The 16,444-nt window shown below is 44.8% G+C and overlaps 1 protein-coding gene across 1 annotated transcript in view; it reads right to left on the bottom strand.

Annotated features, from left to right (window-relative positions):
• LRP5 (LDL receptor related protein 5) overlaps nucleotides 1-16,444 on the bottom strand; it is a 206,645-nt gene that overhangs the window by 29,952 nt on the left and 160,249 nt on the right. Inside the window, exons 13-14 of the mRNA XM_063438121.1 lie at nucleotides 15,579-15,781; nucleotides 1,969-2,180 (exon numbers count right to left, since the gene is read on the bottom strand). Coding sequence (XP_063294191.1) covers nucleotides 1,969-2,180; nucleotides 15,579-15,781 — 415 coding nt within the window. The remainder of the gene's footprint in view (nucleotides 1-1,968; nucleotides 2,181-15,578; nucleotides 15,782-16,444) is intronic.

The raw sequence follows: 16,444 nt of genomic DNA, 5'->3' as shown, positions 1-16,444 counted from the left end.
AGGGAACCACTAGGCAAAACATTACATTGGGTGTTAGTGCATTAAAGAAAATAAAGTTCTGTCAATTTATTAATTCTTCGGTAGTTTTTATCACATAAAAGCACCAATCAATTGCTGCTTCCATGCTAACCACATTACTTAACCGCACGTCGCATGGATACATTTGTGTTTCTACTTCTTCCTCCATTGTCTCTTGGAGAGGAAAACAAATTATCAGTGAGTTGGCAAGTAAACCAATGCCTACATTCTCCCTTGTATTCCTGGGTGTAGGTGTTCTGAGTATTATAAACCATCTCAGTCACCATCTGTGCTGTGTCAATATGTACAGTCAGAAACGTGTGTATGATCTTCCTTTAATGTTTATTGTCAAAAAAAAAAAAAAAAAAGCCTTTTTTAAATTAAAAAAATATATATTTACGCCATTAAAGCAAACTGTGAATTATATTTTCAACAGAAACATTAAGCCCGGTGACTAACACATTTAAAATCAATTTCCTTTTTTATCCTATTTTAATAAAGTGTATAAAAGGATATGAGGAACTACAAAGCTTCCAACGAGGGTGATTAAAGTGGTTTTAAATAAAGCCAATTATTAACAAGTAATTAGAATTCTGTCATGTGATCAGTGTTACAGTCATCAAACCCCCTTTTTTCCCTGTCAAAACCAACCAACAAGCTTAAAAGTCCATTTGTTTAACACATGCCTTACAAACCCATCCTAGCCTCGCACCAGCTGGTCTACACATGGTTTTCATTTTGCCTGCTTGTTTATTTGTCTTCAGGGAATATATTGGCGTAACATATTTGAGAAAATAATGTAAATTCTTTACGCTCGCTCCTATTAAGTAGCTCCCCCCTCCTCACCACGCATAGCGGAGATAATCAGACAGACATGTAACACTGAATGATATGGGTGCGTTCTCTGGTACAACGTTAATAATTTAACATGGATAGGGCAGTAGATGATCTGCATTTTTAAACAATGTACACGTGGTGTATATCTATCAAACTTCCCAGTTCTTAAATAAATGAGAACTGGGATGAGCGTGTAGAACAGAGGGGAATCCTGACCTCACACTTTGCATATACCAGCCTGTCCTCTACTAGGCATGGAGTCCTAAATTACTGCTCTTTGATGCAGTACTTGCTCTGCCCATGGTGGACATTGGATAAACTGAGCTTACAGCAAGGACCATCCACAGCTCCTGGTCACTTACCCTCCTCACCTATTTGGAGCCTGATGGGGGACTTATCTGTCCTATTGTTTAACATGATATCCTGTCTCATGCGGTCAATGGGCTCCATTCATACCCCTCACCTATGCAATTTTTCCTGTGTACAGCGGGCATTCCTTGTTAAACTAAACAATATTCACATTCAGAAGCTCCCTTCCTTGCTGTAAAGACCCAGGTTTTGCTTCTTTTCTAATGACAGTTTGGAAGTCTTCCCATTGTTTTCAATGGAAACACAATGCAAATCTAAAAAATATTGCACAACAAGGACTTCTGAAGCTCAGCTGCACAATACAAGCTCCAAGCACGACCAATTCAAATAGCTGATTTGAAGTTGGTAACGATTTTTAACGTCAATTCTGAATTGTGATCGCAGTGTTAAATCATCGTCAGCCTGATTGATGAGATATGGACACTTGATTGTAATTTACCCCTAAAAGATCAACTCTACAGGAATATTTTGAAGCTCTAATCTTATCATGTTGTTAATACAATATGGAGTAGCGTGTTTTAACAATTGGAAAGCGATAAAATATACCTGAAAGTTTACAGAATTCTTACTTTTAGTTTTAACAACTTCAGTCTCCTATATCTGTCAAATATAATCAGATCTTCACTAGGGTTAGGCTAGGGAATTGAAGACACTGTGGTCATGGCTATGTAAATATCCTTCTTATAACCATTTTCATGAACTTAAGCAAATACATAGGTTTCAAATATTTACAGTAGATCTTACCCTCGTTCTGCATTCACAGCAATGGCTCTTGGCTTGTCATGGTCTCCACGTAAGACTATTCCTAAAGTCTCACCATTAAGTCTGTTGACATTGATGGTATTGGTGCTCTCACAAGTCCAATATAAACTGTGGCTGTATATGTCAATGCTTAGATCATGGGGCTGTTTTTCCTGTGTTTGGCTTTGATTCGGAGTGGATACCACCACAAATGGCTGTGGAAAGAAAATAAGAAGTCTCTTAACCAACATTTAAACGCAATAATGGGAGTAAACCAAACATGATACAAAAAGCAGACCTAAAGAAAGTTACTTAATGTTCTATTGTATCAAGGTTATGTAATTTAACACAAGACAAGTTTAGTATATATCTATGGTGGAGCAGGAGTATATTTAATTTATCTTTAATCAGTTATATCAATGTTCACACACAAACATACTATACTGGGACACACTGGTAGAATTCAACTCCCTCAGTGTAATCTCCAAGCAGTACTCAAAGGAAAACTTGTAACAAAGTTTAATGAACAATAACAGAGAGCACAACTATTGAGGTCACATTTCACATCTCAACTGGGAGTTTTATAAAATGGGTCTTGGGCACACAAATTTAGCAAAATAATGTAACTAAAGGGTTATATGGACCTCACAATAAACCAAGAGACTAAAGATCAAGTGAATGTCTCTAAAACGTCAAGATGACATTTCTACCACACATGTTTCAGCAACATGTTTCCTCCATATTAAAAGAATTTTTAGATCTTTTTAAATTAGGGTTCCTATTTTTGGGCAGTACAAACGGCAAAGGCAATGGTAGATGCCAGGTCCAAAAGAATTAATTCATGGAGTTAAGAAGCAAAGCGAAAAAGAGTATATAGTCTTAAATTAGAGGCGCAAAGATTTAAAAATAATTTCAGGAAATATTACTTTACAGAGAGGGTAGTGGATGGATGAAAGAGCCTTCCAGTTGAAGTGGTAGAGGTAAACACAGTGAGGGAGTTTAAGAATGCGTGGGCTAGGCATAAGGCTATCTTAACTATAAGATAAGGCCAGGGACTAATTGAAGTACCGTATATACTCAAGTATAAGTCGACCCGAATATAAGCCGAGGCCCCTAATTTTACCCCAAAAAACTGGGAAAACTTATTGACTCGAGTATAAGACTAGGGTGGGAAATGCAGCAGCTACTGGTAAATTTCTAAATAAAATTATATTAATTGAATATTTATTTACAGTGTGTGTATAGAATGAATGCAGTGTGTGTGTGTATGAGTGCAGTTTGTGTATATGTGTATGAATGCTGTGTGTGTGTGTGTGTGTGTGTATGAGTGCAGTGTGTGTGTATGAATGCAGTGTGTGTGTATGAATGCAGTGTGTGACGCAGAGCCTTGGTGGGGGTGGGCATTTGTATTTTTTATTTTATTATTATTTTTTTAATATTACTATTTTATTTTATTATTATTTAAATTTTTATTCGTCCCCCCTCCCTGCTTGTTAGCTGGCCAGGGAGGGGGGCTCTCATTCCCTGGTGGTCCAGTGGATGGGCTGTGTAGTCGGGGGGCTGGAAGAGCTGTTACTTACCTTTCCTGCAGCTCCTGTCAGCTCCCTTCTCTCACCTCCGCCGGTCCGTGCAGCTCCCTTCTCCTCCACTGTAAGTCTCACGGCCGCGCGGAGCGTTGCCACGGTAACCCGTGGCAACGCTCTGACCCCGCAGCTCTCGCGAGACTTCCAGTGGAGGAGAAGGGAGCTGACCGGACCAGCGCGGAGGAGAAGTGAGCTGACAGGAGCTGCTGTAAAGGTAAGTAACAGCTCTCTGCCAGCCCCCAACAGGACCGCCAGGCTTGTAATAAGCCCGGCGGTCCTTGTCTGTATTATGGCAATGTAAGTTGCCATAATACAGACAATCGTCTCGAGTATAAGTCGAGTTGGGGTTTTCCAGCACAATAAATGTGCTGAATAACTCTACTTATACTTGAGTATATACGGTATTTAGAAAATTGGGCAGACGAGATGGGCCGAATGGTTATGTGCCGTCTTCTACGTAAGAGGCCTTTCAAGTAAGTAGAAAGACCGTAACAAAAAAAAAATACCAAAAAACACAATTTATTTATTTTTTCCTCTCAGTTCAATCCCTCATGTCTGACATCACCTTCCATCATCAGAGGAGGGGGCGGGTGGGAGAGCAGGGAGGACGTACTGAGATGAGGATATTAGCTGTACGGTGACTGCATGCTGTGCATGCGGTTATCAGATGGCAATTTTGCAAAGAACTGACAATAGCTAGCCCAGAACTTGGTTTTTAGGCGGGCTAATAATACTGCCGGAGGTGGAGTTACACCTCTGGAAGTGAAGGTGTTAATCTCTGTATATGCTGCATTTTGCAAAAATCCTTGCATGCATGTAAGAGGGGACAATAGCGGTCAGCCTAGCAAGTAGCCTCACATTTCTGTAAATATTTTATTATATATTTTCATGTGACAACACTGAAGAAATGACACACTGCTACAATGTAAAGTAGTAAGTATACAGCCTGTATAACAGTGTAAATTTGCCGTCCCCTCAAAATAAATAAACACACAGCCATTAATGTCTAAACTGTTGGCAAATTGTCCAAAATGGGCCCAAAGTGTCAATATTTTGTGTGGTCACCATTATTTTCCAGCACTGCCTTAACCCTCGTGGGCATGGAGTTCACCAGAGCTTCACAAGTTGCCACTGGAGTCCTCTTCCACTCCTCAATGACGTCAACAGGGAGCTGGTGGATGTTAGAGACCTTGCGCACCCCCACCTTCCGTTTGAGGATGCCCCACATATGCTCAATAGGGTTTTGGTTTGGAGACATGCTTGGTCAGTCCATCACCTTTTCCTTCAGCTTCTTTAGAAAGGCACTGGTCATCTTGGAGGTGTGTTTGGGGTTGTTATGTTGCCCAAGTCTCCGAAGGGAGGGAATAATGCTCTGCTTCAGTATGTAACAGTACAGGTTGGCATTCATGGTTCCCTCAATGAACTGTATTTCCCCAGTGACGGCAGCACCCATGCAGGCTTAGACCATGACACCATGCTTGACTGTAGGCTTATTCTTTGTACTCCTCACCGGGTTGCTGCCACACAAGCTTGACAACATCTGAACCAAATAAGTTTATCTTGGACTCATCGGACCACAAGACATGGTTCCAGTAATCCATGTCCTTAGTCTGCTTGTACTTCAGCAAACTGTTTGCGGGCTTTCTTGTGCATCATCTTTAGAAGCGGCTTCCTTCTGAGACAATAGCCATGAGGACCAATTTGATGCAGTGTGCGGCGTATGGTCTGAGCACTGACCGGCTGACACGCCAACCCATTCAACCTCTGCAGCAATGCTGGCAGCACTCATACGTCTATTTCCCAAAGACAACCTCTGGATATGACGCTGAGCACATGCACTCAACTTCTTTGGTCGACCACGGCGAGGCCTGTTCCGAGTAAGACCTGGCTGTGAAACAGCTGTATGCCCACCATGCTGCAGCCCAGTTTCAGGGTCTTGGCAATCTTCTTATTGCCTAGGCCATCTTTATGTAGAGCAACAATTTTTTTTCAGAACCTCAGAGTTCTTTGCCATGAGGTGCCATGTTGAACTTCCAGTGACCAGTATGAGAGTGTGTGAGAGCGATAACAAGCTTAACACACCTGCTCCCCATTCACACCTGAGACCTTGTAACACTGTCAAGTCACATGACACCGGGGAGGGGAAATGGCTAATTGGGCCCAATTTGGACATTACCACTTAGGGCTGTACTCACTTTTGTTGCCAATGGTTTAAACATTAATGGCTGTGTGTGGCGTTATTTTGAGGGGACAGCAAATTCACACTGTTATACAGGCTGTACACTTACTACTTTACATTGTAGCAGAGTGTCATTTTTTCAGGGTTGCCACATGAAAAGATAATAAAATATTTACAAAAATGTGAGGGGTGTACTCACTTGTGAGATACTGTAGCTATAAAAGTTGAGCTAAAAAAAAAAAAAAAGTGTTGACTTTCTTTTTCATAAACGTGCCCTCTTATCAAGTATTTCCAGCGTTAGCCAAAGCCAATTAGGTAGGAGGGAAAACATGTAAATAATGATTTGACATAGTTACATAGCTGAAAAGAGACTTGCGTCCATCAAGTTCAGTCAGCCTTCCTCACATATGCTTTTGCTGTTGATCCAAAAGAAGGCAAAAAACCTAGTCTGAAGCGCTTCCAATTTTGCAACAAACTAGGAAAAAAATCCTTCTTGACCCCAAAATAGCAGTCAGATGTCTCCTTGGATCAAGCAGCTATAAGCCCACTAATTAGAAATTATATCCCTGTATGTTATGTTTTTGCAAGTATTTATCCAATTGCAATTTAAACATCTGTATAGACTCTGACAAAACCACCTCTTCCGGCAATGAATTCCATATCCTTATTGCTCTTTTTTTTTTTTTTAATTCTTTATTTTTGCACTCGACAGGAAAGGCAGAAGCAATACGACATGTAGGCTTGCGCAGAAGCCAAATTATACAGGAACATATAATCAAAGACAAATACATAACACCTTTGGCACTCACAACAATTCACTGTATGCAGTCTGTAATACCTGCCCCCTATCGAGGGATTTTGTTTTTTTTTTTGTGTGTAACATCAATTAAGTTCCTTACTGTTACACAGGAGAGGCATAGCGAGAAATAGCGGTAAGGCAAATCCTGTGCAATAGTATACAATGTTAGATAACCCCTACCAAAGCTCTTATCGTACCAAATACCAGTTCTACAGATAATCCACCTCCGGCATTCCAGGCTATCCGCCTCTCTGCAAGTATATTGTACTACTAGACAGGTCTTGTACCTTAATCAATAGCCCAGAGGCCACCCAAAGTAGGATGAGCCCCAGGGATCCCCGTCTCTCCAACATGTCCCATGTCTGTGCTAGGAAGGAACCACTTCCAATTGAACTGAGACAACACAAATGAAAGAATAATAGAAGAGAAAACCCCTATCATATCAAGGGTTTTGTGGAAGTATAAAAAGAAGAGAAGAAGAGAGAAGAAAGAAATAGTAACAAGGATTAAGGAATAAAGAGGGGGGGGGGAGGGAGGGGGGGGGGGGGGGAGGGAGGGCAGACGAGCTAGGGACCCCCCGAAGTAGTGTGCGTGGTCCCATCCCATTAAGTATCCCCAGTGCCCGGGGCGCTAGTGTCCCACGGTTCCCAAACTTTTTGGAAGGCCGCCACAGTCCCTCGCATCCTGGCAGTAAGATCCTCCATAATCCTGCTGTCCCTTATTCTAGAGATCACCCCCCCGAACTCCGGTCCTCCAGGTGTTAACCAAGCCGCTGCTATAGTTCTACGCGCACTTAAGGTGATTATTCTCACCAATCTCTGTTCTTTCCTGGACCATCCCTCTATAGTTCTATTTAAAAGATAGATCCATGGGTCTAGGGGGAGGGGTCTGCCAAATGTCTGTCTCATTAGGTTTTCAACAGCCTTCCAGAAACCCTGGAGCGCCGGGCATTCCCACCACATATGGAGATACGTACCCCGGAAACCGCAGCTCCTCCAACAATCGTCGGAGTCTAGTTTGTGCATTTTGTGTAAAATGACCGGGGTAGTATACCATCTGAGCATGGTTTTCCATGCCTGTTCTTGTTGTGTGACGCATATGGAGGCGCTCTTGGTGGCTTCCCAGATTTCCTGCCATTCGATACCTTCGAGTACTTCCCCTAAGTCCTGTTCCCATTTGTCAATGTACGCCAGTCTACCCCATTCTCTAGTTTCTGTACTAAGGTGAGCGTATATGAGGGTGATCATCCCCTTGGGGGCAGAAGCATCTCTACAAAGTTTCTCGTAGAAGGTAAACTGCCCCTTGGCCGCGGCTATAATATCTGGTTTCCTAGCAAAGTCCCTCACCTGGAGGTATCGAAAATAATCTGTGGGAGTCAGGTGGGTGATTTGTTGGAGGTCTTGGAAAGGGATCACGGTCCCCCCTCGATAGAGTTGGTAATACCGTTGAACCCCGGTTTTTTCTATATTACGAAAATTCCTCGGGGCCATACCAGGGGGGAATGCTCGATTCCTAAGTAGCGGAGTCATGGGGGAGGGGGATGAGGTGAGTCCGAATTTGGTGCTGTTCACATCCCATAATCGTAGAGAATTAAGGATGGCCGGGCAGGTTACCCTGACCATGGGCCTATGTTCTCTCGGGACCCACATAGTGAATTGGGGAACATCAAGACCGACCATCAAAGATTCTAGTTCCACCCATCTCCTGTCACCCACAGGGGAATGCCACATAATCACCTGGGACAGCTGGGCCGCCAAATAGTAATAGTACAGGTTCGGAAGCCCCAATCCCCCTCTATCTTTACGCCTATACAAAACTTGTCTGGCTATTCTATGCCGCTTATTCCGCCATACGAAGTTACATATCGCCCTTTGTAGCGGTTGTAATTGAGATTTCGTGACGCGGACGGGGAGGGCTTGAAACAGGAATAGAATACGAGGGAGGATGTTCATCTTGGCGGAGTGAATACGACCCAGCCAAGAGATAGATTTATCGGTCCATTTGTCCATGTCATTCATTAAAGCCCGTAGCATGGGTTCATAATTACTAGAGTACAGTCGGTTCGGGTCTGCCGTCAAATGAACTCCCAGGTATTTGAGGGAGTGTGGTTCCATTCGCATGTGGTAAGCGGTCTGTATCTGAGCCACATCTTCAGCTGTCATGCCGATTGGCATCGCGCTGGATTTTGGAATGTTTGCTTTGTATCCAGATAGGTCCCCGTATTCTCCTATAACTCTCTGTAATGCGGTCATCGACTCGAGCGGGTTCGTAACGGTGAGGAGAACATCATCTGCGTAGGCAGATACGGTGAATTCTACCCCTCCGACTTCTACTCCATGGATGTTCGGATGCCTGCGAATCGCCTGTAGAAGAGGCTCGAGGGCCAGCACAAAGAGGAGGGGAGAGAGAGGGCACCCCTGCCTGGTTCCATTATGTAGGTGGAAAGGAGTAAGCGGGGCCCCTGAGATCTGTATCTGAGCCCTTACATCATGGTACATTGCCCTCGTAATGTGCACGAACTCTTCCGGAAATCCCAGGTGTGACAATACAGCGAATAGGAAATTCCATTTGACCCTGTCGAAGGCCTTCTCGGCATCGATAGATATTACCAGGGAGGGCGTATTCGTCGCCACCTGTTTCCAGATCAGATCAACCGTTCGCCTTGTATTTTCGAACAATTGTCGGCCTTGTATGAACCCCACCTGATCGGCATGTATAAGAGTAGTCAGAAGTGGGTTCAGCCTGTCTGCCTGTATTTTGGCCAAGATCTTCACATCATGGTTAATCAATGATATAGGCCTGTAGTTTTCAGGTAGGTGTGCATCCTTATCCGGTTTGGGTAGTAATATGATCGTAGCCAATGACATATCAGGGCCCAGTCTTCCTCCCTGTCTTAAGGAATTAAACAGCGTGGCCAGGTGAGGTGCTAGCTCCTCCCTGAAGGCCTTGTAGTATGAGCCATCATATCCATCAGGGCCAGGTGCCTTGTTCCCTTTAAGGCTCGATATGGCCTTGTCTACCTCCTCAGCACTGATCTCCGCCGCCAGGTTCTCGGCAGCGTCCCCTGACAATTTGGGCAAGTCTAGTCCCTCGAGAAATCGTTTTATGCTTCGGTCCTCTTGGCCTCCCATCAAGTGACCGTTCGGGGAGTGATTATACAATTGTTTATAATATTCTTCAAATACCTTTGCGATGTCTGTCGGTTTTGTTTTCGTCGTGCCATCTGGGTGTCTGATGGCCGTGATGTGGGGCCGTTGTTGCCTGGGCCTAAGCGTCCTGGCCAAAAGCGTATCCATTTTATTGGCTTTATCGAAATAGGTCCGTCTGGACCATGTCATGGCCTTAGCCGTGTCATCTAGCAGAAGTGTGCGTATGTCCCGTCTGACTGTCTCCAGTCTACCGTGTATTTCAGCGTCCGGGGTAGCCTGGTGTTGCTGCTCAAGGTTCCTCAGCCGTTTAAGCAGAGTTTCCAGATGGAGGTGTTTTTGTCGTTTCTTTCTTGTGGCCAGTTTAATCAATTCCCCTCTTATGACCGCCTTGTGTGCAGCCCAAATCGTGCTGTTGCTTACGTCAGGTGTGGTGTTGACCTGAAAGTAATCCGTAATAGCCTTCCGAATGCTGTCTAGAATCGACTCATCTCTCAGCAGCGATGAATTCAGTCTCCAGGACCATGGGCTCGCCGTGCAAAGATTACCTAAGACTATAGATGCGTCAGCGTGGTCAGACCAGGATATACTTCCCACCTCTGAGCTCGAGAGCCTGGAAAGGCTAGCTGCATTTATTAAAAATAGGTCTATTCTAGAATAGGTGCCATGGGGAGCAGAGTAAAAAGTATACTCTCTGTCTATAGGGTGTTGCGCCCTCCAAGCATCCACTAGTCCTGTTTCCGCAATAAAGGTCTTAAGCTGGCGGTCCTGTCCCCCGCGTCCCTGCGATCTCGGTCCTCCAGCCCTGGAGCTCCTATCCATCGCCGGACAGGGTGTAGCATTAAAATCTCCCCCCATAAGGACCATTCCGTGTGGCAATGCGGCAACCTTATCCCGCAGTGTAGACCAAAACCCAGCATCAGGCTGATTCGGGGCGTAAATGTTGATCAGGTGTACAACGTGTGAGTGGAGAGTCCCGGTAACTATAATGTATCGTCCCTCCGGATCCGCATCCTGGGCAGACAGCTGGAAGGGGCAAGAGCGTTTGATAACTATAGCGACACCGTTCCGTTTGCGATGCGACCTGGCTTCAAAGGAGCCCGTGTAGACATGGTCTCGTAATTGAAAAGTAGCCTGTTTAGGTAGGTGAGTTTCCTGCAGGTATACAACGTCGGAGTTCATCCTTTTTAGGGCCCTAAACATTAGACGTCTTTTTTTGGGAGCGTTCAGACCCTTAACATTTAGAGTGGTAATCTTAATCGCCATCTTGTGATAGATTACTCACCGCTAACGCTCTGCTGCCACTGTTTGTATTAGGGAGGATCTCCTGAGCAGCCGGGATCCGCGTCGGGACGGTCCACTCGTCCGCCCCCCCCCAGGAGCGAAAAAGGGTGGGAAGGGTCAGGATGGGAAAAGAAAAGAGAAAGAAAGAAGAAAGGCATCCGGACAAAGTCCGATGCGGTGAAGATTCTGGTCTTACAACTCGCCAGAACATTTTGGGTAGCGAGGGCCCTCGTTCCCTGCACGATCAACGTGTGGAGGACACTGAGGATCCCTAAAGCCCCGCCCACCCGCGCCCTAAACATGCTATAGAGACCTTACCAGCATAGTGGTATCCCGCCCCCTACCATCCCGGATCCCACCCGATGAGCATAAATTACGGTAACCCCTTTACTGAACTGTCTCCAACCGCCAGTTAATCTCTCACCCCTGAAAATACCCCTCAGCTAATGAGGGGCCGCTGCACCCTGCCTCCGGTTAAGCCACCACTACCATTCCAACACATGTCGCGTTTACAGTATCTACATTAGGTTTTTACACATTGGCTGATCATATTCTCTCCCCCTGTTTGTTTTGGATTTCGATAGGATAAATGCGACTCGGCCACCAGCATGCATCAGGCCCTCAAACAACTATATGTAGCGATAATCAATTTAAAAAACATGTATAACACGCAAGAAAACGTAGGTTAGTAGCGATACACAAGCTTGGAGATGTTCCATATCTGAGGAAGGGCAAAGGGTGCTCTTTGTCCCCCTTGCCCCCATGTCATCTTACAATTTTACCCTGAACATATATACATTCATTGTTCGTTTTTAATTATTTTGCTATTTTTCGTTATTTTTATATTTTCTGTAGTGCAGTAAAATGCAGCTAGGCCAAGAGCACGTAGCAGGCTATCAACCTACATCGCTCCATGTCTTCTGTGCCCCAGCTGCATCCCACAGTTTTACCATAAGCGTATACACAGGTAGTGACAGAAAGTGCAATGTAACTTGGCGAGTGGTATACATCAAGCTATTGAGACTACTTAGCATTCCGTCCCCTCTGCTCTAATTTTACCGTATGAATTGAACATTTAACATATATACAATTATAAATTTTTATTTATTGTTGTTTTTTATTTTTTATTATTTTTTTTGTCGTTTTGTTTTTAATATTATGGGGATAAGCAATATAGCACTAAGCTAACAGTTTACTTCAGGTTCTAAATACTGACCCGGTCCCTGTCCCCCATGCTCCGGTGTTTAAATGGGGAAGCAAAGTGTAACTAGACTAGTCGTACAGACCGGGCTATCAAACTGCTGTGCCCCTCGTCATCTTTGCTCTAGTTTCGTCAAACAATTCCGCCCTAAACAGATATATATTTTACATATTTTGTTATCAATTTTTCATCATTTTTTTTTTTATTTTTTTTTCCCCTTTTTTCTGTTTTTTAAATTTTAACTTTTTTTTTTTTTTTTTTTTTTTTTTGTTAAGATTTAGGTAACGGTGAGCAATACAGAGCCTGGTAAACCGGGCACCTTAGGCTATCGAAGTGTTCCGCTCTGTATTCTCTCCGCTCTGGCGTTTACCATACCATTTTAGCAAATACAAATTAACATTTTAAATTTTAAACAATTTCGTTAAGTGCATAGCCGTCACACCTCAGACTCAGCAAGGGTGTAGCCACCATCTCCCACTGAACCCCGACCCCTTCCACTCCCCCCCGGGGGCGCAGGGCCTCAGCAGAGGAAAAAAGGACCAGGCCAGAGACCAGGCCCTGATAGACGGGGAGAGGACCGAAGCCCCTACAGCCCCAACCAGGAAAATGGCGCCCCCCGGGGGGAGCAAGCAGAGAGGTCAAGAGAGCATTATTAGGGAACAGGAGCAGGGGAAAAGGACCAACAAGCAAACACCAACCCAGAGAAGTCCAGTCCGATCCTCTCTCGTTGGAAGATTCTTCCCTAGGTAAGTAACACCCCGTGTTGCAGGAAAGGACTATAGGTATAAGCAGCCTAGCCCGAAACCCCTCCCAAACCAACGGCAAGCCCTCCCAGACCCTAACGGGCAAAAAAGAAAAAATACAGCCCGGTGACAAAGGAGGAGAAGGGCAGTCCGCAGCACTCCTGCAACTCGAGGTAGGCAAGTCCGTAGGCCCAAAGGACATAGCTGGGCAGCGTCCACAGGGGGGGGGGGGGGGGGTCCAGGCCTTAAAATAGAAAAACAAACCCACAACTTTGGGCTCCATCCCGTACCCCACCCCAATTAAACTTAACGAAAAAACCTCCAGCCTTCCGCAAGGCACTGGCTGGCATAGGCCTGGGAGACCAGGGAAACCAGCTAGAAGGGAAAAAACGATGCAGGCTACCTTCAACTGCGACCTCGCGATCCTGCCTCCTTCCACTCCGGCACCAAACGAGGGAGATCCTCCGGGTATATCGCCAAATCGGGTAGGTCAGCAGGCGGATGTATGCCCAGGCCGTTGAGCATGCGGCGGGGGTCCCCTCCCGGTGCGAGTACGTGCACTCGATCTCCCCGGAACACCATCAGCTTGAAGGGGAACCCCCATGCATACCTGATGCCGGCTGCCCGTAAGGCCTCGGTGATGGGCCGCCAATCTCTTCTCCGTTGCAGCGTGGAGGGAGCTAGATCTTGAAAGAGGGTAATCTCGTTACCGGCATATCTAATGGGCCCCTCTCGGCTCTTTTTCATCAACGCCTCCTTGGTGCGGTAGTACAGGAAGCGGACGACTACATCCCTCGGGGAGTTGGCGTCGTTCCTCTGGCCCCTAAAGGCCCTGTGAGCCCTCTCCATGTGCCACTGATCGTCTGGCAATTGTGGAAGGAGCGGTTTCAAGACGGTGAACAGGAGCCCCTGTAAATCCTCACCAGCGCTCTCAGGTAGGCCCCGCAGGCGGACATTATTTCTCCTGGACCGGTTGGCTAGATCTTCAAAGGCAAGGTCCATCGCCACCAGCTGGGTCGCCATGCCATTGAGCCTGTCGACAACTGCGTTGTGGGCCTGAGTCGAGGCCTCCATGCGATCTTCCAGTTTCGCGGTACGCTCTCCCAGGGCCCCGATCTCGGCCTGGAGGACCGCTGTGGATTTGGCTATTTCGCCTGCCAGGAACGTTTTTACTTCGGCCAGTGTAGCCAGTATAGTGTCCCGGTCGTCGGGGGAGGCCTCCCTGTCCGCACGAGGTGATGCCTGAGGGGTCGCTCCGGCGCCATCTTGGGGCCCCGACCGGCTCTGTTTTTGTGCCGACATGAGGTCTAGGACTGATCCGCCCGATTCCGTGCCCCGTCTTTGCTGTCTTTTTTGGGGGGGCCTCTTCTCCATGTCCGCAGGTATCTTGGGGTAACCAATAGTCTGGTAAAGTCGCTGATTTTGGCTATTTTGGGCGCGTTTCGCCGGGAGCTCTAGTGAGACACGTCTAGTCTCATCGACGGTCAGACCACGCCCCCCATCCTTATTGCTCTTACTGTAAAAAAAACCTTTTCTTTGCCTTAGATGAAATCTCCTTTCTTCAAGCCTAAATTATAGCTAAATCATGAGTAGTTATGGTTACAGAAATGTTAAGAAAAGATAAAATTGATTTCGGTGTGTGGGGTAGAATTCCTTTTACGGGAAATATGAAATAACTGCATATTTAGATTAAGTAGTGTCTTGGGGAGTTGATTTTTTTCATTTGTCTGTGCATATTGCATGCTTTGTAGAGATGTCCCATTAAGGGACAATTTATCTTTTTAAAGAACTCAATGACAGCTGTAAGTCTGTATTTGTATATGTTGTACACAGCTGACCCAAGAGAGCAGGAAACACATGAAGAATTGAGGTTATGGCTGTCATATGCAGAATACAGGTTCCCTCCCCCACTCTGTCCCAAGAGATCCATCTGTTCTCTGGCTTATACCCATAAAAGCTGGCATCCTTTCAACCCAGATTCATTTCAATTCCAATACTATTCTAATGATGGCATGTTCCTTTTTAGAGTGTGTGAAACACCAGGCATGCAAAACTAATAGCTTCAGGACCGTCCAAAATACCTCCGCATGGGAATGGCCTTTGATGTCTCTCCTTTGGGACCTATGGCTATACCTTACATGGTATAAACAATGCCACATAATGCAGACAGTACACGAGTAATCGGTTGGCACAATGCCTTGTAGACAGCTCTGAGAGTAAACAAACATGTCACTACAGCAAATCAAGTGCTATACGTGAAGTTGCAGTTATTTAAGAAGAGATGAGCTCCAAATGCTCAAGAATTTGTTAACCTGTTTTATTTCCTACTTATCTCTTAGATCACTGCAAATTCTATTTACACAGCTAGAGTCCCAATAGCATTGCATGCATCCTAAAACCACTGGTGCTATCTACACACCAAAAGAGCTCTCAATGTTCTTTTCACACTAAGAGTCCCTGGCATATTTCACACTCTAAAAGCGTGTTATTTCGATATCATGGGTGATGCTAGCTGTATGCAGCAACTGTATCATTGCCTGCCTACATACAGAAGTTTGCTGGCAATATTTCTGCACAAGAGCAATATTTAATGGTCTCTCTAAACATGGTTATATTTTTAAAATGAATGGTGCACACACAAATATATAAACCAAGATATACCAGATATTAAAACTTACCTGGGAGCCATCATCCTTTGCTCTTTTGATTACATTTTGCCGTCCATCCACCCAGTAGATTAGCTTATCTAGAGGGTCATAACCAATTGCCTTGACATTTCTCAGACCATGGATAGGAAGTATGAGGTCTGGACTCTGTTGCTCATCTAAAACCATGCGACTTATGGCAGTCTTCTGACTGAACAGAAGGAAGCTGGAAGGCACTGCAACAAAGAATCATACAATCGCTATTATATATCCTGTTACGCAAAAACAATTATCAACAAATACCGAGTAATACAAATCGAGATAATATTAACCTCTTGTGGACAAAAGCTATTTTTAGATGTGACATTTGTGAACGTCTTTTTGATACTTTTGCTATATGTTCATTCTACCAAAATTTCACCTGTTGAAATCTCCCGTCTTGAGATTTCTTGAGATGCTTCATGGACTCTAGCAGAGTTATTTACTTAAGTAAGAAGGGTCAGGAATTCAACGCGCATTTCAAATTTAAGGCCAAAGAAGCTAACCTGGAAGCATAGTTGACCTGAAGAATTTTCCCAGTTCTGCTACTTTAACCTAAAATTCAAGATTTTCCTATTATTGAAATCATAAAATATAGATTTTATTAAAGTCAGGAGGGCTCATATTGTGCATCAATTCTCTCCGGCAACAAAGTAAATGCCAATTAAGTTTGAAATTAACAAGGTACAGCCAAACATGTTGACAATACAGAACATTCAGTAACCAATTAGCTTTCCTCAAAGTGCATATAAGGAATGACCCCCCAAACTCCTTCCTCTTTCGAACTGTGATCATAGAAGAAAAGAGTAGAAATGAAACTTCAACCAAGAAAATAACTTAACTGGACCAGCAGCATCCTA

The sequence above is a fragment of the Pelobates fuscus genome, chromosome 12 (genome assembly GCF_036172605.1).
Source record: "Pelobates fuscus isolate aPelFus1 chromosome 12, aPelFus1.pri, whole genome shotgun sequence".
In the NCBI taxonomy this organism is placed as follows: domain Eukaryota; kingdom Metazoa; phylum Chordata; class Amphibia; order Anura; family Pelobatidae; genus Pelobates; species Pelobates fuscus.
The sequence above is the reverse complement of the archived record's forward strand: the minus strand, read 5'-3'. Positions and strand labels throughout refer to the sequence as shown.